This window comes from Wasmannia auropunctata, unplaced genomic scaffold (genome assembly GCF_000956235.1).
Source record: "Wasmannia auropunctata unplaced genomic scaffold, wasmannia.A_1.0 LD336095.1, whole genome shotgun sequence".
Lineage (NCBI taxonomy): Eukaryota > Metazoa > Arthropoda > Insecta > Hymenoptera > Formicidae > Wasmannia > Wasmannia auropunctata.
The window spans coordinates 1,606,401-1,631,313 of record NW_012026795.1 but is presented as its reverse complement, the minus strand read 5'-3'; the positions used below and the strand labels follow the sequence as shown (position 1 = coordinate 1,631,313).

General features: G+C 37.4%; 2 protein-coding genes across 2 annotated transcripts in view; one reads left to right on the top strand and one right to left on the bottom strand.

The window, feature by feature from the left end:
- Positions 1-441: 441 nt before the first annotated feature.
- LOC105462687 (COMM domain-containing protein 10) lies at positions 442-2,333 on the top strand. Its single transcript, XM_011709485.1, has 3 exons — positions 442-669; positions 896-1,259; positions 1,755-2,333. Exons 1-3 carry the CDS (start codon positions 641-643, stop codon positions 1,953-1,955), a joined length of 594 nt encoding a protein of 197 aa, XP_011707787.1. The 5' UTR covers positions 442-640; the 3' UTR covers positions 1,956-2,333.
- A 1,052-nt stretch (positions 2,334-3,385) lies between these two features.
- LOC105462686 overlaps positions 3,386-24,913 on the bottom strand; it is a 28,162-nt gene continuing 6,634 nt past the window's right edge. Inside the window, exons 3-11 of the mRNA XM_011709484.1 lie at positions 15,157-15,456; positions 14,526-14,744; positions 13,065-13,373; positions 12,237-12,536; positions 11,017-11,322; positions 10,550-10,852; positions 4,232-4,388; positions 3,980-4,143; positions 3,386-3,821 (exon numbers count right to left, since the gene is read on the bottom strand). Of these exons, the coding sequence (XP_011707786.1) occupies positions 3,496-3,821; positions 3,980-4,143; positions 4,232-4,388; positions 10,550-10,852; positions 11,017-11,322; positions 12,237-12,536; positions 13,065-13,373; positions 14,526-14,744; positions 15,157-15,456 (2,384 nt within the window). The 3' untranslated portion in view covers positions 3,386-3,495. The remainder of the gene's footprint in view (positions 3,822-3,979; positions 4,144-4,231; positions 4,389-10,549; positions 10,853-11,016; positions 11,323-12,236; positions 12,537-13,064; positions 13,374-14,525; positions 14,745-15,156; positions 15,457-24,913) is intronic.

The following is a 24,913-nucleotide window of genomic DNA, read 5'->3' as shown; positions in this document are numbered from 1 at the left end:
TATACTAACAAAGAAATATTTACTTGGAGTATATCTTTTATCATAAAGCCATTAAACATAATTCTATAATATTTGTTCCGAAATATTTACAGTACATTTTACTTCTGAATTAATCACTTATTAATATAGATAGGTGTACATATGTATTACGAAATAAGTTTACAAACCAATAGAAAAAAAGCGTAAATCTATAAAAATAAATTATATTAAACAAATTAGTTACTGTGTCAATTTTGATCAACTATAACAAAACTCGAGTATACAAATAATGCGCACATTTGTTCTTTAATTTTTTATTTCTTATCGGAAATTATTTCAAAGCATTGTGAAACAGAATCGAAATGAACGTAGCGTGTTACCCGCTGGAAATTCACAGATATATGGCTACGAAGTTCAATATGCACGTTTTGGCGTTAGTGAATGGGTTTCACTTCAAACGTGAGCATGTTCCACTCTCAGGCTTTTATCTAGTTAAAGCATGTTTAGTATTTGGTGAATCGGGAATGTTAGAAATTCATAACATCTCGTGGATAGAATATCAGTTCTTTAAAGCTTTTTTTCGAAGAGACATGGAGTTATGTCATAACAATTAAAATATTATGTGAAAAGTGATATATATATAAAAACTCTCGCTTATAAGATGGCTACCTGGATCAACATATCCCCAAAGTATATGCTTTAAAATATTATAAACGTTATTATACTTTTACAACTAATTGCAACATGAAAATAATGCTAGTAAAACAAACTGCAAATTTCGAAAGTTATATTTTCATTATTTTTTATAAGTGTAATATTACTTCCTAATAACTTCTTAATATTCTTGATATATTAATCATAAATCAAATATTATCAAAGCAACGTGGAATTTTTATCTGTGCTTTTGTTTCAACAGATTGGAGCAAGGTTTGAAGATAGTGGCTCGATTGGATAACAGCAAATTCCGACTTCTTGTCAACCGCATATGCCAGACCCTGCAGTCGAACATTGGCACGAAGGTGTTCAATGAAGAGGAAGAGGAAAAGCTGCTAGTTTCCTTAGATCTGACAAAAGATGAATTAACTCTTCTGCTGGATGCTATTGCATCTATCTACACGCAGGCTGCATGTAGCGTTGTCAAACCGTCTGTCATGGAAGCAGTCATAAAAGACAATTTCAAATTAGATGAAGAGAAAATATCGATCTTTACAAGTGCCTGGATGACTTATGGAAAAGGCATTGTAGAAAATCTTAGGCAACAGTCTATTTTCCCTACTCAGGTATTTTAATATAGATATAAAATATAAATGAAAAAAAGAAGTTTAACGAATTATAAAATTATGATGGTATTATATGAATACATATTGATTCTTTCCAACGAGAAAGAAGATTTTTCTTAGTATTTATTGTTTGTCGCGATAAATATCACTACCTTGACACTTAAATTCATAATAATTTATCCGTCTTGAAAAGTAGAGATCCAAATTTGATTGAAAGGATTTTTGCCTATAAATAAATTCCTTACAGTTTCACAAAATGTTCATTTAATATTAAATGTACATTAACTTAATTTGAAATTTTATTATTTCTGTCTTTGATATTTCAAGACCAATAGTAACAGGCGCATGGATCAAAAGCATATGTATAAAATTCACAAAAAATTAATGTTAGACATAAGATATCGTTTGATAAACAAAAATGTCACAATTTTTTTATTCTGCGTTATGTAAGTCGCTATTTATTTATTAAACTATATTTCTCTTTTATTTTGCAAGGTAAAAGATATCAACTGGTGCTTAAATGTGCAATCATCGTCCTCTGCAATTTCCAAAGATGCACGACCTGTAGCATTGCTCCAACTAGGTCTGACTGGTGATAAGACATCTACGTTAACAATGGAGTTTGACAAGAAGCAATTGACAGAGCTTTATTATAATTTAGAAAAAATTCAAACTCAGCTAGATGCTCTTAAGTAATAGAATTTATAAAAATGTTTATACAATATATTGATTACCTACTATAAATAACTAAACAAATATAATTTATTATGTAAAAATATATTTTTCATATTTTTTACATGTTTATTAGAATACCACAATCGTGTAGTTATTTCCTAACACTTTATATTTTTAAATAAATTACAGAAATGATTTTTAATTAATTTATTTGTATGTGCATGAATACATTGTTTTTTTTAAATAAATTTAATATTGATTTTTGTCGCGCAATGAAGATAAATATTTGGTAAATTTTATATGATAAAGCGTCAAAATATAATTTCTAGATACATATGTATTTTTCTCGTCCAATGGTTACAGAAATAATCACACTTTAATAAAGTGAGTTCAAAATAATTATTACTTTCCCATTTTAATTTAGCTTTAATTTCATAAGTCACATTTTATCAGGTAATTTTATAATTTAATACAATAACATTTTATTTCATTTTAATATTCTATAAACTTTTAATTTTTCTTTTCATTTTCATTGTTAGTTTTTAAAATTAAGGGACGTTACATTTGATTTTAATAAAGTTGATATATTCCGAATTCAGTTATACCATTATATATAAATTAATTTCATAGTAATATTTACTTATAAAAAATACATCATTGCCAATCTATACACGATCACAATTTCATGGCATTTTTTTTATATGCTACCAATACTATATTGCTTGTGATGAATAAACTGCCGTGTTCGCCGGCAACACATACGCGAAGAAACAAAGAGAATGTCTGTGCGCTTTGCGTTCTGTCGCAACTCTGCCATTCGCTGGCATCAATTTTTTTCTAGGAAGAGGTCGGCTATGTCTGTAGTTATCATTGCGTCTTTTTTGTTTAGAGTAACATCAAACTGGCTGGAAAATTAATAAAACCGTTATTCTTTTAACATTTACATTATTGGTAAATTTGTATAATATTCTCTCAATATACGAATTGTCAAAATATACCATTATAACTATTCGCGATATTTTTTACAACAGGCATTGACACAAATTCAAAAAGGATATGTTAAACTTTTGCTTTCATCTTTTGAAGAAAAAGTATAAAAACAATTAATATGTATAATTAGTAAATATTAATTGATAAACTTACGCGCTATTAACTAATTTAATATAGACACATAATAATAATCATTCACGATACGAAATAATTAATATATATATAAGATATGTATTGAGATAATCACTTAGCATCACGAGAAAAGGATAACAATTAGAAGCGAATATTATATTAATATAATTTTTTAGAAAAATATATACATTTGTTTTTATGTAATTATTCACCTCTTTTATGCTAGCAATAAAGTTAAAACTGTAGGAATGCATAATCCTTACTAATTATATGTATTGTAAAATTAAATATATTTACAAATTTTTATTACGGTTGCTAAAATAGTTCGATAAATATGAATATAAAATGTCGATTTATTATAATTTTCATTATATTCGTAACTTTTACAAAACATAAAAATTCCTTTTGCTTCTCTAATCTAAATCTTGATAATTATGCATTATAATCCAACATTCCCATATAATTTGGACGGCACTCCATGATTCTTCTCAATACGCGGACTTCTATTAGGCAAGACGCTCTCGAGGCTCGAGGTGTGGCCGTTGTCCTCAATGAATTGAAAATTGATCTTCCCCTGATTCTCGGTGTGCTTCTCGTCGCACGATCTCTCGGTCTGCTTTCTTTCGCCGGGCGGTAAGGTTTCCAAGACCTCAGGTGTTTTACGGATAAAGATTCGCGCCTTGCACACCACCAGCACGACGACTATTATCATCAGGAACAAGATCACGGCTGTTAGGGTCCCCACGATCCATCCTAGTTTCTCATCTATACGCGCGATATAAAACGTGCAAAAAAATTATCTCTCGTGTTGCGAGAAAGATGTTGCGAGATGTATTAAAAATGGCAATCGGTGTAAAATGATTTAAAAAGAGATATAGAAAGGCGAGGAATGAATAGATTTCTAACGAAATGCTAGCAAAGACCTGCTAAAGTGTTCAGCAGAACAAGCGTCGCGCTTCCAATCTCGATATCGTCGGTGTTATCATTGTTGACAGTAAATTTGCAGGTCCACTGTCCTAGATCGGTGTGATCCGGTTTGAAGATCAGCTTGCATATACCCGTGGTATAATCCATTTGCACGCTGTGCCTGCACATTACGGCATAAGAGAATATTTTTTGAATGTGTTACGTGGATACATAGTAAAAAGCATAATATATATGGCGAAAGGTGTTACCTCATTTTTTTTGCCAGCTGCCTGCTGGAGTTCTGATGTACGTGAACTTTTGGAGCGTGGATCCAATGGCACCTGGCTTTCGACGACACGGATCCGACTCTGCACGCAAGAGTGACCATTTTGTGAGGCGCGGCCCAAACCGCGATAGTGACAGGCTCTAAAAACGATATTTCCTGAATTGATCTACCTTTTAATCCGTACTTCTTTTTAAGTCCCACAATGATACCAAAATTCACAGTTTATCAAAAATATATTTAGTCCAAAAAATTATATATATATTGTTAAATATAAAACATTATCTTGTGCTTATCAACTTTCATAATAAGCTCTCGAATATCTTTAAATTTCAAAAGTATTTAATAAAAAACATGTACAATTGCATAAAGTATTTACAATTTGCACTTTTACGCTGAACAAATTTTTTTTTCAAGATTTCCAAGTTGATTAAAACGTCATTGTTTAAAATATTGATTTGTCTAATTTGATTATTTCTTTATTCTTGTGAGCTGCAAACTTTCAATATGGATTCTTTTTGAGGCCACTAGGAAAGAATTTTTTTTCAATTTTTCGTCCCACTCACCAAAAGCCGCTAAATCTCCGGTGCAGATTATCCAACGAGTGAATCGCTTTGATCACCAATCACCATTCATTTGTGCATCGATGGCTTGATATATGTTTGTATCGTTAGATTGTGCAGCGCTGATTTCGCGTGCATTGATGAAATTAGAAAAATTCCAGAAGAAATATTTCAAGCGCTATACTTATATTGTCAAACATCCTTAGATAAATATTTGTTATTATAATACACGCAAGTGTATTTAAATTATGAAATAAAAATTAGTAATACTTAAAAAGAGCTAATTTTACATTAAAATGTTAAGTTACTATAAAAACGTTAGTTTATATTATAATTATATATTATCTAATATTTTTAGTGTCGCGTTGCTACCGCATTGATATATACAACTATTTTACTAAAACTAAAAATGTAGCAATTACATAACTTCGTCGTAAACTTCGTACTCCTCTCTAAATTAGCGCCTGCAATATTTTTCCGTGGATATCTTTGATTAATTATCACTGTTTGTGTTGTGCATCAGTTTGAAATTGTTGCAGTTCGCCTCGGGAACTCGGGAAGAGGTTCCTCCGCGGGTTCAGCTGTAACGTAGTTAGTAACCGGGACGATGGAAATGAGAAGATCGCAGTGCGATGTTTTCGCATTACTGTTTATTTAGACGAAAAAAGAAAAAACAGTGTACAGCAACTCAGGGACTCGAAACGCGCACGAGAACGCGCGAATATGTCGCGGTGCTTAAACGATACTTAATGGCACATGAAGATTCATACGCTCTGCGAGTGAAGCGCTGCTCAAATTCGATCACGTGCTCTAATTTCGTTATTGTAATTATTTATAAAAAGCACAGCGCTAACGTGTAAAATTGTAAAATATGTAACATCTTCACATTCGCTATTGAACTGATTAATGATTAAATTGCCTTGATCTAATTATGTTAAGTTCAAATTGAAATTTTGTTCGAAACTTCGCAAAGTAAAGTATTTACGCTTCAAGAAGAAATTTAACTAGCTAAGGCACTGACGACCTAAAACACGCATCGTGACAACACGATGATAACGCCGTTGCACTATCGGTACCAATTACGAGCTGAGCGAACGTTACTCGTTGCGGACATGAATTTTCTGAACGCTAAAAACCTTAACGCTAAAAATTGCCTACTTAGTATTAAATGCACTAATGGCTAGTCATAAGTCATAATCATGGATCATACATATAACGGATATATCAAAATCGGCCACGAGTAAAGCAGTAAACACGATGAAAAATAGAAGCGCGATGTTAATTTAAGGATGATGACTTTTTATATAATAAATAATGTGAAATGTGGAACGGGAGACGCAGTCAGAGTGACAAAGATGCTCGTGTAGATTTATCTCGTCGTTGTTTAATACTTGGACAATCTTTTATTAATTTGTAATTTATTTATCGATCTTACTATTTTTATATATACAAAATATATGTGCATTAAAAAAGAGCACACTGAATCATTTTATTATTGGAAAGTAAAATAAGAAAATGATATAAACAATTATTATTATATTGCAAATTTATTGCAATACTGAAATTAGAACAAGAAATTATCTAATTAAAAGTTAGGCGGAAAATTAATTGTTTGAACCTTTAAACATTTTACAGCATACAAATTCGTAGACGACATGACATAAAGCGTCATATACAATTTTTCTTGTAATGTTTTCTTATATAAATGATATTCTCATTTGTGTTAAAACAATCGATTCCGCACTTTTTTCAGCAGGAATGTTTATTAACTAAATGCAAAATCACATTTCAATTAAATGTAAAATCTCATTGGAGCGCAGTCTCGCCATTGAGAATATAAATAGAAAAACATAAATGGCATTGCTGATAATTATTATAATATTATAAGGTATTGAAGAAAATAATTTGCGTATAATTGAGAACAAATATGAAAAAACCGAAACTCGCTAAATTTTTCATTTTTAACTTATCTTTTAATGATTCTTTTAAAATTGCAAAATAGCTATATTTCAACATTTTTTTATTATATTATATTAAATATTGTAATAATATATAATTTATTTAATCTTGTTTCAATATATCTTTACTATGAAATTTCTTCTTTTACTGTATCATTATTATTTCCTATTACGAATTGAAAAAAAATGCGTTACGACATGAAAGGAAATTTTAATTTTATCTGATATTAAAATCTGTATGCGGCTAATTTTTTCAGTTGAAATATTTCTTAACACATAGCCGTATAATTATACATAAGCAAGACTAATTTGACGATATACACTGCGTAAATAATGGATGAATGGCGTGAATGAATTACCGTGGAAAAAAATCGCAATTAATTACGGCTCGTGTGTGTGAAGCCTCCTTAATCACTGGGGATAACAAGAAAAGCCGACAGGATTGTTAATTTGTGGTTTACCAGGCGGCGCACAACGAACCGATAAGTCTCATGGTTTATCGGAGAATCGCGTGTGATAAACGGTAATGGGCGCTACCGTCTTTTTTTTTTGATAATGCAAAATGATCTAACACTAGTAAATGCAAATGTGCACGACAATGTGATTAAATTAAAAATGGATACCGCGTGTCGCGATAAAGCAAAGACTGATGACATGATCAAATGGTAATTTCGCGATTTTTATGTACATGACATAAAAATAAAATGGTATTTGGATTGTCTCTATAAACGTAGTCGAAAAATGCGTTTTACTTTTCACGTTCTGCTCAATAGACACTAGCGCGATTTAGTCCTACTTTAGGACTACACATATCTTTTGATCTTTATACATGGACATATTAGTCGGATAACTTCGATAAAAGTCGAATAAAAATAGATACCGCGTAGTTTTCAACAAATTCCTTTTCTCAGAAGGACTCCAAATGCCGCAAAGAAAATAAAAAAGATAACAACTAGTGGTGTTACGTTTTCGGAAGTTTATCCATAACTGATTTCCTAGGTGCACTTACTAACTATGTTTGGTTTATTTTTTTTCTAGTACTATCTCATAAAATTAAAGTATAACTTTTATCATCAAATTGTAAAAAAAAATACACGAAGAATAAGTTCGCAAAAATTATCGAGAGAAATTACCGAGAATGTCGACAATTTTTCGTCGCGTCTTACAGATTTATGTGTGTAGTCCTAGGGTCAAGAAAGTACAATCAAAGAATTTAAATATAAAATTCTTTTCTTAAATAGGCAATACTTGATAATTAATAATTTATTATACCTGTCGAAACTAATAGTTCTAAACTTTATCACGCTGTTTATTCCACTTAATGAATTATAATACTGCCTGAGACAGAACGCGAAAATTGCTATCTTACAAGGAAATACAACCAATTGACCCCCTCCGATTTTAATGAGCTTTGGATATGTTGAAATATAAACAAAAATTCACACATTAAAGAAGTGATATTCACCTATGGAAAAAATCGGTTTTCTTTTTCTCAGTAAATATCGTCTAAACCGTCAATGATATGAAGAAATATTTTAAACAAAAGTTTTACGATTTAGATGACATTTACTTAAAAAGAAAAAAACTGATTTTTTTCAAGGGTGGATATCACCCTCTTAATGTGCGACTCCGCATTAAAAAAAAATGTAAACCTTGTTTTCGTCTATATTTTAACATCCAGCTCGGTAAAATCGGGGTCAGTTAGTTATGTTCCCCTGTTAGACGTCCTAAAGGATTTGGCTATCCTTCCAACGATCGCCGCGCGTCGAAGCAGGTGACAGAGCTTATAATCGACGAAACGGCCGTGTAAGATCGTTCTCTCGTACGGTCATCTCTTATGGATATAATAGAATCGGTCGCGATTATTTCTCTAGCACACACACGTGGGCCGATGGGCATCGGCGAACGGCCCGGCAATACTCTCACAGACACTCGCCCTTCCACATTTAATCTAGTGAAATGAAGCTTCATCGGACATGCAGATCCGTCACCTTCCACCCGCAATAGTCCTTCGGGGGACATTCGAGGATCCACGTTCAATCGGTTTTGCCTTCTCGCAACGCCGTTATCGAGCGTGGATCCTCGCCACACTTGGAGGACACACACAGATGTGGGACGATGAGTTATGCACAGTTTATCTTTCAGTTGAACGACTGGGTAGCCGTAACGAGGACTGAGTTATCTCGCGCGCGCGTACCAACTTCGCAAATATTGAAATTGACCTTCCTTACTCGGACGAGAAATATCGAACTGCTTGAAAAGTAAACGAATCGAAAGCAGCTTATTCGGTCAAATAAGTCCCCTGCAGCGAAATTTCGCACAGTCACCGTTATCAGTATCGAATGTGAAAATTATAATGATTCTGGAAAATCGCGCGCGATCAATTTCTGGGGGTAGTATGCTAAAGTTCTTTGACAACTTACTATAATTTTATTTAACATAATGCTTCCCGACTATTAGCTCGCTACGACATGAGGCCGTTCAAATGATGCTCGTGCCGAAGAAGCTTCGTCTACCGTAGATTGCAAAGACGTGCGCCAGAATCCATGGCCTACACTTATGTACACGCATATACGCCGCGGCGCGTGCAAAGTTCATACAGCTCGCCTCGATGCACTCGCAATCGCGGTTGGTTGCGACAGTCGTCGCGACGAGGCCACGGATCCTGAAACGTATATAATACATGTGTCCTACGATTTTAATCGATCGAATGCACAGACGCGACTCTAGCCAGGCTTTGAACGGAAGTCTTGGGTGTGTTTCATGAAACTCGACAGAACGACGAGTGACGATTAAAGATTTGACATAAAAAAAGGCAAGAATAATAATAATTTGAAAATTGAGGATAGGAAACAGAAAATTTTCGCGTCGTTCTAATATCAATGTAATGTCTGTTACATTGATATAAATTATTACGTTATCGTTCCCGATATGGATACAGTTCCCGTTATATGTACGTGACATAGTTGCCTGTCAATTTGAGTTTCATGAAACAGACGTCTGACCGGTGTAACCGAAGGAACAAAGTTCTTTTACACGCGAGAAGTCCTTTTACGCGTGACGGCTCGCATATGCATGGTCCTTACGTGCGCTTCTCGCACGCGAGATCCTTCTCACGCGAGGCACTCCGAGAAAATTTATTATAGTCTAATGCGACGTCTTGAGCCTTGAACACAATACATATTCAATGATTATGTATTTGTGTAGCGTGTCATCGATTCAGTCCGTTTCTGTCATTCTGATTAAATGTCCATGATCGAAATGAAAGTAATCGCAAGAATCGAAATCTCATTTTTTTTGGTTGATGATGGATCAAGGTCTCCACACATGGATGTGTGGGATGCGACTACATGTTTTACAATTATCGACTGTAAATTAAAAAGGAGAATCTAAATGCTAAAGAATGCGTGGAATGCGAGAACATTTATTACGATAATCGAATACTGTAAATTAAAAAGGAAGATCTAAATAATAAGGATGGAACAAAGTGATAAGCTTCGTACGTTTCGAGATTCAACTAAACGGGTCGACGGTCTAAAACAAAAATAAATACGAACGCTGGCTTATAATAAAACAGTACTCTTAAGTTTTCTGTGCCCTCCAGGATACCCTCCACTTAGATCGTCTTCCAATTTACAGTACTCAACAGCGATTTACGGCGCATAATTTAGCCTAGGCCGAGATCGCCGGAATCGCGCGACGATCGATTAATGGTGCTTCCACCCTTCACCGTGGCGGTGGAGAAGCGATCACTAAACCGACCGTCTTAGGTCTCGATGATACCTGGCTCGAGGAGACTCAGCTTCGCGGGCGGCGCGTCCGTGTAGTTCTGCTGGCCGTGTATCCTGGCGCCGCAGGTCCACAGGCCCTCCTGCTCGGCGAGAGCGTGGCTCAGGCGGACGCTGCAGTCGCGGGCCTCGTATCCGGCCGCCGGGAACTGCTTCACCACCACGGTGGTGTTGGAATTGACCGGGGTGAGCGACCACCGGCACTGCTCCACTGCCGAGGACGTTACGCAGCGCAGCAGAACACTGCCGCCGGAGGAGATCTGGATGTCCTGCGACAGCTCCGAGAACTTCACATCGTCTGAAAAAGAGATATTAGCGCGAGACATGAGAATCAGAATCATATTAAATGTTAAATATACATAAAATTAAAAATCAAAAGAAAAATTTAAAATTAAAAAAAAATTAATTAAAATTAAAAATTACAAGAAGAGAGAGAAGTGGAGATCACGAAGCGTCTTTTACCTTGCTCGTAAACCACGAGTTTCGCAGGCGACGTCGTCAGAACGGTATTGAGAGACACGATGGAAACCTGGCAACTGCAGTAACCCTGCTTCTCCGCGTACACGTGCGGAAGGTGGAGCGAGCAGTCGCGACCGAGATCGCCGTTGCTCGGGAATTCATCGAGAACGACCTCCGGTTCGCTGCCGTGCAATGGCTTCCAAGTCCACACGCATTTTTCCACGCGACTGCTGGTGATGCACTTCAACGTGGCATCTGTTCCTACCGGCACCGCCGTATCGGTTGGCTCCTCGACGAAGCTGACCTTAGCTGGAATCGGATAAGAACAATTCGCGATTAGACGTCAAAAGACGCGGAAAAAAAGCACGTTTCTATTTTGAGTGAATATCGTGGGTGGATTCTTTTTTTTGCTGAAAGCAAGTCCTTGTCCACACTTTTCAGAAACTTCTAACAATACTGTGTTGTCAAGAAATTTTAAAGAAATAGATGATATTGAAAATTTTGAATAAAACTCGGAGTTTTAACCATAACTTCAGAGTTTTGACCAAAATTTTTAATTTTGATACTTAATATAATTAATTTTTATTTTCGATCAAGAACGCGGTCTTCCGAGAAGAAGACTAAATGAAATCGAATTTAATTAGCCGTTATTGCATTATTGCTCTATACAAATGCAATTTGCAATTGCGTTACGATTCTCGTCTAGTATAAAGTGCTACATAAATTAGGCACGAAATGTGAGAGAAAGGTGAAATGTACGGAGGGAAAGTGCAGTCGAATTATATATACGAAATCGAATTATGCTGAATTCCGGCATCGATGACTTTAAAGCGTACTGAATTCTCAATCGCTTCTTGCTTCCATTGACTGTAGTTATTCTTAAGATTCTGAGCATGAGATTTCGATGTTAATTTTACGATTAAGCAGAAAGGCAAAAGTACAAGCGTTTAAAACAGTCAACGATATTATATAATGACACTCCGAATTTCTAACACCGTTTTAGCGCTTTTCCTACGTGCGAGCAATCAATTTTCACATCATCTCACGCCGAGACATCAATCCATTCGTAATTGCGCGAAACGTTACTACCGTAATTACACGAGTACTTCTTTCGCACGGCGGCGCTCGTAATTGCATGGCGATCGGATCGGACGCTCGATAACGACCGCGCGATTGTAGGGCTCGGGCATATTTATTTCTTAATTAACGTAGCCGTCGCGTACCTGTGGGCAGGAGGCTGACAGTCGCCGCGGGCGCCGTGTGCAGGATACCGTCGGGCGTCAAACGTACCCCGCAGGTCCACAGGCCCTCCTCCTCGTACAGGATGTTCTTGAATCGTACGGAACAGTCGTGTTCGGCGTCCTTGTTTGGACTGAACTTCTTCACCAGCAGCGGTTCCTTGCTCGAGTTCGACGCCCTCCACGACCACTCGCACTGCACCACCGGCTTGTTCGCCAGGCACCGCAGGAAGACCGATTCGCCGGCCGCAACCTGCACGCCGCGCGACAACTGCACGAACTCGACTATAAAAGGGAAACGAAAGCTCTTCGATGGTTTTTCAATCGCGAAACGAGTCGCGTGGCGTAAGATCGGTCAGAGCCACTGTGACGCAAAGCAAATGTGACACTGTTTGAGAGTTTTATTTTTCAATATTCAATTAATAATTGCGAAATTATCAAAATGATTTTAAATATGCATTATGTAAGAGACATATTACTCGTATCATTTAAAAACGTATTTGAAAATGTTTAAGTTACATCGTTATTTAAACTTGTTAAAATATAAAACATTCAGTTTTAAGCCATGAATTTCACGATTTAATTTTTTGCTATTTAAAATAAGCCTTACATTTATATTATTAAACGCGAACTACAATATTAATTTCAGAAAATTATGAAAAAGTATAATTATATATTCCTATATATTTTCTCTGACTGCATTCTCACTTATTTATTATGCAATTCTTCGCACGCTATCAATCAATTCGTGTCAATATAAAAGTGTACAAGAGATAGTACACGTGTAAATGTCAGCAGTAACTAATTGGATACCTTCTGATATCAGAAAACGGACGGGGGTCGCCTGAGTGAACGAGGAATTCGGGTCTATACGCGCGCCGCAGGTCCAGTAGCCTTCCTGCTCCGGTAGGACGTTCTTGAACTTGATGCTGCATTCCGTGCTGTCATTTCCAAAGGCTGGAAACGATTTCACGTCGAGGTTCCAGGGCTGCGACTGGTTCAGCTGCCGCCAGGACCACTGGCATTCGCGCACCGACGACTTCGTCTGGCACATTATCTGCGCCGAGGAACCCGCCGGCACCTCAACGACATTCTCGTGCTTCGCGAACGTGATGAGGATGCCTGAAACGAATGCGAATGCACCAATTGCACCACCGTCGACTTACTCTTACGTAATCGCGCGCGTTCTTGAAAACGAGAGAAGTTCGAAAGTCGATTAGAAAGATCAACTCGCAAAATTAATTAGAAATAAAACTCCAACAATTAATTCTCTCTTAATCGTACTCTCTCTCTCTCTCTCTCTCTCTCTCTCTCTTCATTTTGTTCAACATAAAGCTTTGCACGCCGGCACTTTCATTTTCAGATTCTTTAATTAATTCTTTAATTAATTCAAAATGACTTGTTTTGAAAGGAAATGTATAATGTTTACATGTTTCGTATTACACATGATTCATTCGCGATAGTTATCAAAGTGCACCAAATTCATATGAATAAAGTATTTCCATGATTCACTTGTCTTTCACTTTTTGAATGACTCATTCGGGCGATCGTTATCAAAACTGAAAATAAGAATATGAATAAAAAAATTAAACATTACTGATAACTTAGTAGATAAGACAGATAATTAAAAATGGTAAATTTCAATTAAATACAGCGTAACGAATAACGATGACATTACGATGATTTTATGTCACAAAGTTCTTAACGAAAAATATTACGACCGTCGGTACAATTGATGGAAGACAAGAGCGATATCAAGCGTGTTTTGTCACCAAGAATTCGAGGTCGTCCGAAAGCAACTGCATAAATACATCGTGCTATTATTCACTATGCTCACGCGATTAAAATTGTAATCGAAGAACGGGATTACGATTCGAGCAACTTTTCCCCGCGGAATACCAGAAAACATAGAACGATTAAAAAAAGTGATGATCTCACTAAATTTCAAAACAATTTGTCCGCGATTATTTAATTCGAAAGCTAATTAATTTATCAGTTTAACAATATAATGTAAATAAAAAAAGAAAGGAAAATAATAATTATTATTATTAGTATAGTACTAAAAAAGCATGTTGAATTATATTTTTAATAGAAAAAAATTCTTATTAAAAATAAATATAAATTTCTCTTATTACAAACACGATATTCCACGAAAAAGAGAGAAACGAGTTTAAACTAAATTTAATTGAGTGCGAGGTATCAAGATATTATCTAAAAATATAAAATAAATTTTGAAATTGAGATATGTATGATTGACAGGATTGAGCGTCTTACCGTGATTAGCGTTGACGATGCTGAGCTTGGCAGGCTCGGTGCTGGTGAAAGGATCGCTCGTCGAGGCTCGCGCCGCGCAGGTCCAGTATCCTGTCTGCTCGTGCTTGGTGCTGGAGAATCTCACGGAGCAATCGTTGCTGTTGTTCCCGAACGCGGGAAACTGTCGTACGGGCAATGGGTGGGTCGTGGGAGTTGCCGTGGTCGCGATCGTCGGGATCGCTGAAATCACCGAGAGGTTCCGAGCGAGCGGCACCGATGAATATTCAACGCGCGATTACAGAATTATGAGCAATGCCCGCGATGCCAATGTAAAAAAAGATAAGATTGAACGTCTAATATAAGTACAGTTATCGCGCGGACTAGAAAAAAGCAATGGGAGAATACGTGCGAAAATTTTAAAAGTGACTTGATTCCTGGAAAAGATGAATGTGTCGAATTTATGATTGCATTTAACAAATCTTACATTTTAAGGGAGAGATATTTTTCTAATGACTTTAATGAGTTTCCGCGAGACGTCAGCCTTTCTAAAGTTAAGTGATTTACACGAATTTGTAACATCGTCATTTACGATTCTCGCGCGAATTAGATTCGCCGCCGGAGAAACAACGCTATAGGAATATCGCGCGCTTACTCGTAGAAACCGACGGGCTTTCACTGACGTCCGGAAGCGGCAGGTGAACCGGTGGCAATGGCTGCCAGGACCACTGGCACTCGGCCACAGGATTAGCAGTCCGGCATGCCAACAGCACGGACGACTCCAGTTCCGTTTCCGTGTGCTCCGGGATGTCGGCGAACACCACGACGATCGGCGACGGCTTCGTTCCCGGCATTATGTCGTCCATGGAGTGGCCCTCCGCTTCAGGAACGACGGTCGACTCCGAGACATTTCCGATATCTCCTATCGTAGTCGTGTCAACGGATATGGGAACAGCTAAATATTAAACGAGAAAAAAGTAGTAAATTTGAATGAAAAAATTAAAAATGTAATTTAAATTTTATTTGTTTTGTTTGGAGTGTTTTTTGTTTCTGCGATAAAAGAAACAGATTGACGTATATCTGAGTTTTCGCCTGAAGTCACTATATATAATATCTACAAGAGAGAAGGGAAATTGAAAAAAAAAATTCAGTTTGATATTAAAAAAAAACTTTTTGATGCCTTTCCCAGATAACGTAACATAGGCGTTTCTACTCTCGTGAAAGTGACGCGAATAAAACGATCATTGACATTAAATGTGTTAATGGAGCAAAGGTGGTCCCTGCGGGTCAAGCCTGCGTGAAAAATTGAAAGCGCGCACGGGCAAACCGACGACGCGGCGCGGAGCGACGTCGCGAGGACGCGAAGACGCGTCCAGCGCGAAGAAGAACGGATATGTGGGACACGCCGGGCAGGAAGCTACCGACAGTCACGTAGACAATCGCCTTGCGTCGCGCGTCTGTCACCATGCGCAGATAGAATCAGGGTCGGATCGATAGATCAAATTCACGGGGAATCGTTCGTGTCGCCGAAAGCAACCGGCTTTATTTCCGTATTTGCGTGACTATTTGCGGAACTGATGAAACTTTATGTTGTGCAAGAATCGCTGACGCAGGCGTCGTGTCTATTGCGCAGCCAGGCAGCTGCTCGTAGACATGTATTTACGTGTAATATCACGTGAATTAAATTGATTGCAATTGTGACAACAGAGAGAGGTTTGGCGCGGCCAAGCTCTGAAATACGTTAAGCAGATCGAATTTAATTAGAATAGTATAAATATTAATATGAGATACAAATAATATAATTTCGCAACCTCTTATGAATTTATAATGAAATAATTAAATTTTTAACATCTTAAATTCTGATAAAATACAATAATTAATACTTTTGTTACTCACTTAATCGTATTTCCTTTAATCAATATTTTCTGAATCTTTGTAAAAAAAAAGGAAGAAAAATGGTGATCTCTCTCCAAATTAATATAAACTGTTAAAATCTTTTAGAGGTTTCTTAAAACTAACGAGCTGTTAATAACGATTCCTCGGAACGTTCACCGGCACGTTCAGCGTAAGAAGAGCGCCCCTGCGACCGATTGCACGCTTTCTACATGACGAGTATGTAGTGCGTGCACAATTACAATGGCCGAAGTTGGTCCTTGGTATTGTCGCGCCTGTAACGTTCGCCAGCTACACGTTAAAGCGTCCGACGCTGTCCTCAAGACGAACGGAGCTGGTCGCTGACACTGGAAGGTCGTTTCCTTTACATTGACACACTGATCGCACGGTTTTATAGCGCTACGTGCCGATCGATCTGATTAGACCTGATCGAGTGTCGGAATCCCCGCGCGAATTCCTCTGTCGCAACCGGCCGTTGCACCAATTTCGTAACAAGCTATAAACTCCGTGCAATGTTACGTCTTGGAGTCGGCGAGCACAATGAAAATTCGCAAGTGGAGATCAAGATAAAATTATCATTTTGAAGGATATTATTCTAAAGGATTATTATACCAACAGTTTTTAATAATAGAAACATGATGTGTTTGTGATACAAGAAAATTATAATAACAAAATCCTATGGATTTAACTTCCGCTTAAAGCTTAGTCCTCGCATCCTCAGTTTCATATTATTACGCTCGTCCACGATCATTCCTCAAACCAATCCTCCCAAATTGATTCCTAATTTTACTTGGGACGTGCTTTCCACCTCGCCTCGACATTCTTCGCTGGCATCTATCTAACTTTCACACTCGCTTTATAGAACACGATTTAGCCACTGCGGAGAGCCGACCAGGAATTTTCGGGCCGAGGAAGCGTGTGGATCCCACTGAGTTATTGCTAACTTTCTTACGCTTTCTTTGACAAGTATGCGCGTCTCAGCATCGGAGGATTGACTTGAATGTCATATTGTACGGAAGATTGATTTGATTTCTTTCTTAAAAGATCAGACCGATATTTCCTTTTTGGGAGTTTGCTCTTTAGGAGAACTAAATCGGAGAAAAACATGCGTGACTAATAATGCGATGATGGAATATTATTTCGAGACCATTATAAACTATAAACAATAAATAAGAAGTGCCAGGCAAGATCGATTAATCAAACAAAAAAAAAAGGATCCAAGAATATCATAAATCTTATTCTATTAAAAAAATACAAGTGACTCATCGACCTATTTAATAACCTGCAAATAAAGAATATAAATTTTCAAGACCGACGAATTGCGGCGCGCAGTCTACATGGAGTTGGATATTGTAAAAACAAATTATTACACACCGTTATCCGTGTTGGCTCGCGTACGGCCTAATATATGTTTGAAATATAAATTTTTTAAATAGAAATTTTGAGATCGATTCGATTTTGTCTCTTTTAATCAGTACGTTTTATTTTTTTTTTAACACGCAATGTATATATGTAATCATGAATGAATATATGTAATCTTAATGAATGAAACAAAGAAAATAAACCTTAAAAACTCGGGCCTAGAAATTAATAAAAAAATGTAATAAGTTGAGGATACTTTAATAATAAAACTGATCTAAAAGTAGGAAGCCCCGGATTGGGCCATTCTTAAAAATGAGTTGTTTTGGAAATAATGTGCACATTTGTATGTGTGTGCAGAAGAATTATTAAAATTATTAAAATTTAACAATTATTAAAATATTATTAAAAACTGGTATATTTTTTTTATGTCAAAGAGAAAAATCTTTTTAACTCTTAAAACTTTCGATTTCTCTTCGAGAGATGTTAATTTTCCTGCAGACAATCATTCCTTCCAAAATTACCAATTCAAATACTTGCGGCGTACGGAAGATCGTTAAGGCGGATGCAAATCGTCAGCTTATATGAGTCAGAATTGTGCGTGCTTTAGGTAATTATCTATGCGTGAAGTATCCTCTCTGATAGGTATATTGTTCGATGCGGCTGTTTAACCGGCGATAATTATGAAAATTACTAATCAACGGATGCGCAGTAGCATTAACATAACAGACGTAACTAATACACGTTATTTCCTATTTATGATAATAAAAAATCGACGTAATACTCAGGCTCTGTTACGAGATTATAGTTACAAAATATAAATTTAAATTTAAAAAAATCATATTACGAAAGCGAACGAGATATTGTTACCTCAGTTATCCTCTCTCTCTCTCTCTCTCTCTCTCTCTCTCTCTCTCTCTCTCTCTCTCTCTCTCTCTCTCTCTCTGTAGGCAATTGCGGCAATCAAAATCGTTATAAAAAAGAAGAATCTATTGCTTAAGTTAAAACATTACTTCTCGTGATGATTATCTAGAAAGAAATTAACATTTCTACTAAAAACGTGATGACGTCGGGACGGAATTCTTTTCAGCTCTCCTTCCCAACGAGATCTTAACGCCTCGTTATTACAAACGCGTTGCATCATATTTGCTCTGAGATAAATGCACCTTTCTGATGAGGCCATCGACTGGTTTAACTACAAACGAAATTATTCGGGGAAGCATTCTCGCGTCAAACTTCCTGGAAGGCTCGAAAAGCGTTCGCAGACTTAAGAGATTTTACTCAATTCGGCGATTTATTTGAATTCTTTTGAACGGGGTCGAATATAAGTCGGCCGAATATAAGTTCTCTTTTCGCGAGAAGTGGGAAATCTTTGACGTCATCGCTCTTGCTCCGACACGAACAGGTTTTAATTGGCTATTACAGAAATCCTCGTTATTATGTATTGATTATACGCGTAAACTAAAATAGTAATACATTAAAAATATCCTGTTCATGACGTATCGAGATAACTTTCCATATGCAAACCATGATCCTGATTACATATTTTTATTACATTTATCAGCATTTGAAACATATCCTTTCCTTTCTTTCCAGTCTCACCGACTTTAACGTAATTCTCATAGTGCCAGGATTGGACTTTCGACTTGGTTTCCCTTCTCTATAATCAACCCCGGAAATGCGCACGGCTGATCGCGGCCCTCCGGTTTCCTGCCGATGAATCGACTCACCGCGAATATTAATCGATCGCACCGTTACCGATCAGACTCGGAGATCCATCGCCGTCACACTCGTTTCCGCTCACGATATCATTTTCGCTAAGTCGCGGTTTTGCACGCTATCCACAATTTCTCCACTTGCTATCCCTTGAACGTATACATATACGCCATCCGGCGCGAATTTAAATCACGGACATTATCGGTCGTAAATCACTCTGCGATCGATCACGGCCGATAGCGATTCCGCAGAATTCTTGAAACGAACTTTTTTTCTGCTTTCCGATCTCTACGTCGCTCTTAATTTATTTTACCATTGTTACATTTATCTTTCTCTCTATTATTAATTTCGATTTATGGTTTGTGATTTACATTCGTAAAACAACGTGATTTTTATTACTTTCTATTTTTCGATGAAATTTGTCCTGGAATTATAAAGTTATTCTTTGCGGGCTTAATCGGCGCGATTCAATAAATTTTTTTGAGTACTCGTTAACATTATTATAACCTTCTAAGGAAAATTCTATTGTTTGGACTTTGCGATGCTAGTATCTCGATTTTGTATTTCTTTGCGTATTCTGGCGGCGTTTGTTGCAGGATAATAATTAACCGATCCATCTCCTTCTCTTTCTCTCTGGCCTCCCTCTCCGTCTTTCGTCTCACGCACGGCTGACTTCGCGCCGAGGTATGTGCACGTCCGTTTTTTATATTTGCACACGACGGTGACGACGTCGACGCCTTGAAACCTGAGAATTCCGTAAACGGCGAGACGCACGAGCCTGACGAGCCGCGGGAGCCGAGCGGAACATGTCAAGGATATGCAGGAATGTGCATCCTTCGTCCGCAGGAGTCGGCTGTTATCTTATGCTAATCGCGCGTGCGCGGCCATTTTTTCGAGGAGATATTACTATGAAATATCTTCTATATCCTGCGGACTTCTATATCTTGCGTTTTCATTACTTTGACACGCTCCTCGTGTCCCCGCCATCTTTTTTACTTGTGATTACCTAACGTTCTCAAGAAGAGGAAGTTATCTTCTCCGTTCTCATCAATATAACTGCAATTAATTCTGCAGGTGTTTCGAATGTACCTCCGTGATGTAAATTAAAGCGTGAAGAAATAAGGATAAAAGGGATGTACAATAAAAACGTCAATGACGACTATTTAACTGACGTTTTAACAGTTTCGAGCGCGTTAAAGCCGCGCGAATAAGAGATAATTTATGTGTCACTGTATTTCATGTTAAATTACCCAGTTTGCATACCGGTATCGTTGATAGGAAAGCACGAGGATCGGCTCAATGCGGCTCGATCTACTGACGCGTGACGTTCGACTAATCGGCACTTACTACTTACGCGTTTCCCCGACGAGCAACCAGGTTACGCGTTGCTCAAGTCTCTCGCCATCATCCGACCGCCGGACAATCGGAGGCAGATTACGAGTCGTAAACCCGTGATTTACCCCTCATTATCTCGCAACGTCTAATTTTTTCCGCAAAAAAAAAACGTCGCGCGTGTACGAATCGCGCCGTCGCACGCTGCCCCGCAGCCGCTATTCCGCTTGACAAAGTGTTCACCTTGCAATTTCCGTTGCACATCCTCATGCATTTTAAATTCTACCTTCGCATATTCCTATACCTTTTCATTGAAGCCTCTCTATCGAATCTCTCTCTCTACCGGTTCAATTTTTTCCGTGCATGCACAGTTCTGACATTTTCTAGTTCGTATAAAAATGTCATCCACGTTTATTTAAGGCGGAAGTAGCGGTGTGTGACGTAGACTATATTTCCCTATTATATCTTTGATCACTTGCAAGATCACGTGCGTTTCACGAGAGCGCAGATTTTATTATATAGAAAATGTCCCCGGAGGAAACGGGGAGAGAAATAAATCGCGTTGATCGCGTGGAATGATAATCGCAGCCTATTCTTCACAAGTTTCGGCGCGGCGGGCTCTCTTGCGTCGCTCCTTTTTCCTCCTCCTTCTCATCCTCCTTCTCCTCGTAAAGCACGCAACGCCGTTGTCTCGGCGCAGCGCGCTGCCGGCCCCGAAAGAACTGGTTCTCCCTCGGGGAGGGTGGTTAAACCCGGTGCAATGCGTGCATTTAGTGAAACATCGCGCTGGAATGCAAACACGTGTGTGGTTGGCAGGGGAAGGGTTGGTAGATGTACCTGCGTGCACATGGGCCGGCCGACCGGCGGCAGGTGAGGGATAAGGGAAGGCAGAAAGAGAGAGAGAGAAGAGAGCCGTGCGCGCCGGAATTCGTACGAATTCCTCACCGGCCCCCGGCGGCAAGGATGTATTTTATGTACGTGGCGTGATGCACCGGCCGACCTATGAGGATCGCCTAGGATGTCCCGATTGGAATACCGCTGCGTGCTGTATGAGATACGACGTGCACTACGTGTCTCTAAAATCGAGTTCCTGGCTGTACCGGGATGCTAATTCGTTCCTATCTTATAGCTATATTGCACGGATTGCGCTCTCGTTAATTTAATATCGAGATCACTATATTTGGAAACATTATTTTATGCATTAATTTTCTAGGTTGTTCAGAATCATTTTAAATTCATTTGGACTAAATTTACTAGCTTCTAATTAATAAGAATTTTTTGCTTATATATATTAATTTATATTAAATAAATTTTGAATTTTAATAAATTATTAATCATAAATGCATTACTAATAAAATCTTCCTACTGTATTACACATGGATCAAATTGAACCCGAACAGCTTTAGCATAAAATCAATTTCAACAATCTATGAAGGCTACTTATACATTTGTACGTCCCTTTAATAAAATCATCAGCGATAAATAAGATATTATGCATTTCATATGAAACGTGAAATGATGAATTTGCGCTTGTTCCTGTCTCATAGCGGCAGCGATCATTTCACGCGGATCCTCGGGAATAAGCGCTCGCTTATTCCCGACGAAGAAATCGCGCGCGATAAACAGTGCTAAAAACGGTGCACGTGATGCACTGCGTTTCGCTCTGATTCCGGTAGCGTGAAAGATCCCAGGCATGATTTCGCCTAGTCGTCGCCTCAACGTCGGGCGAAAACCCGCACGGCCGCCATCGATTTGTTATTCCGGCGACGCCGCGGGACGAAAGTGAATCGATCGGCCGGCGTCGGGGCTAAGGCCTGTTCAGACGGAACAATTTTCAAATCGCGTGGAGAGATACGTTCATTACTTGACTAATTGTAAAATACGCGAATGCTTTTACATTTTGTCCTTTTCGTCGCTTTTTAATTTAAATAATTCTGTCGACGTGTAAAAAATTGGCTCCGCGGTAATCGATTGTATAAGGGTTGACGTACTTTTCGTACAATAAATCAAAAATAAATATAATACATTTGTACTAGATACGCATTTCTAGATTGCAGTTAGGTAACTATAAAAAACGCGTAGAAGTGATTATTGTTGGAAGACAACATTTCGCACAAGAATAAAGTCATTTTTACATTGAGCGCGCCCCGCATTCCTTCTAAATCGCCCTTTAAATTTCATGCGGCTGTTGGCGCGCCGCCTCTACGCGCGTCGCACGTGCGTCTTCCGATAACGTGCCGAACTTGTTAATGAAACGCAATCGCCGTGTCATGGAGAACGTAGAAGGAGAAAAGAGATCCCGAAACACAGATCGCGTGCGCGCGCGCGAGAAAGAGAATCGCCTCAAGCTGGTTTCACTGCCAAGGTGGATCTACTTGCGGCGCGCCGCGTAGAAGTAGACTTCAATGCTAGGAAGGCGATGTCGAATCGAAATGCTTTCTCCGTTAGTACAAAATTTTCAATAAGCGATTCTTTCGGAACACGTTTTCAAACTATAAATAGTAATTTCGAATTGTAATGAAAAGTAAAGTGAAAATCTGTGACTTATATTTTTATTTTATATTCCATGTGTGCATTTCAATGATATCCCAGATAGAAATATTAGATACAAAATAAAATTGTGTACGTATGATTGTAATTAGCAAACTCATTATCTTTTTTGTAAAGGACGTATAACCTTACAAGTAAAATTATTTATAAGGTTACACATTGATATGACTTGTAGACGTGTAGATTTAGAAGTATGATTATCAATGCCATACATGTTACCATCGGCATGACCGAGGTAATGTGCGTGATTTTGAATAATAATTAGTAATAAAGCGCAGTAATAAATTGCAGAAAAAATTGTAATTTCCATAATTATATGATTGATAATGATTCCATAATTATATGATTAATAACGATTCCATAATTATTCAGAAATGTGTTAAAAAAATAACAATTATATGAAGAGTAAGAGAAAATACGAAAAATCCGCAAACATATCTTTCGCGATTCACCATACTTTGTTGTTAGCTTTCAAGTAAAGCTTAAATAATTTCAAAGAGTTACAAGAACAAATAAAATAATATACAATAAGGAGCGAATAAGATTAGAATATATTTCTACGAATCTACGCAATACTTGGATTTCGGATCTATTTTTGAGAATTCTAACGTTCGAAGCAAATCGGACAATTGCGAGCGTATCATGGATCCAAGTGCCCTCGCAATAGTGATTTCAAATGCAATCTTTGTACCGATTTAATATTATGTGGCCCTTGTCATGGTTAAGGCCTTTGGAGTCGTAAAAGTAATGACGGTTCGCAGTCGTCATTGATTCCGTGTTATATGTACGATACGTAACGTTATCGCGCATTGTTTATGGTGTTTATTAGCGCGTGTTAACAATCGCAGATAGTATCTGATTAGTGGCGAGCGGCTTAAAAAAGTATTGTTCAAGGCGATCCTACGTGCGTGGACATTGAAATTATATAATCACATGAGAAGGTTACTTGTGAGAAGCTGGGAAAGTGTTACACTATATCAAATGTTTTTTTGCTTAAATTCCAAAGATAACTGGATTATAGAAAATATTTGGAATATATATATTGTTTAAAATTTATAATATATCGAATTTTCACACGTGCTTTGTATCTTTTATTCTGGATATTATATGGCATTACGATAATTGCACATCTATATTAATATATAGAGCGCGACAACACGAACGGGATCAGGCATTAATTTTAACGTAAGCTCAAATTTGAAATGTAAAATGTGATTGTCTTTAATATGAAAGTATTTAGTTTAATTTTGACGACTATTTGCACATGTACGCTGAATGCAAAGATTAATTAAATTTGTAATCGAACGCAAACTAGGCAGTCGGCATCCGGAACACGGCCGAAGCACGATATGTGGAATATGTCACAATATTGTCACAAATATAATATTTTACTGCCTTTCTAACTTGTGTTTGACAGATATATATTTTATTAACAAAGAACAGAAGACCGAACGAATCGTTGCTTTTCGAAATAAATTCAAAATTTCGAATATAATAATTTTGAATGAATTCGAAATTTATTACATAACAAATGAATAATTATAAAATTAATTTAATCTGAC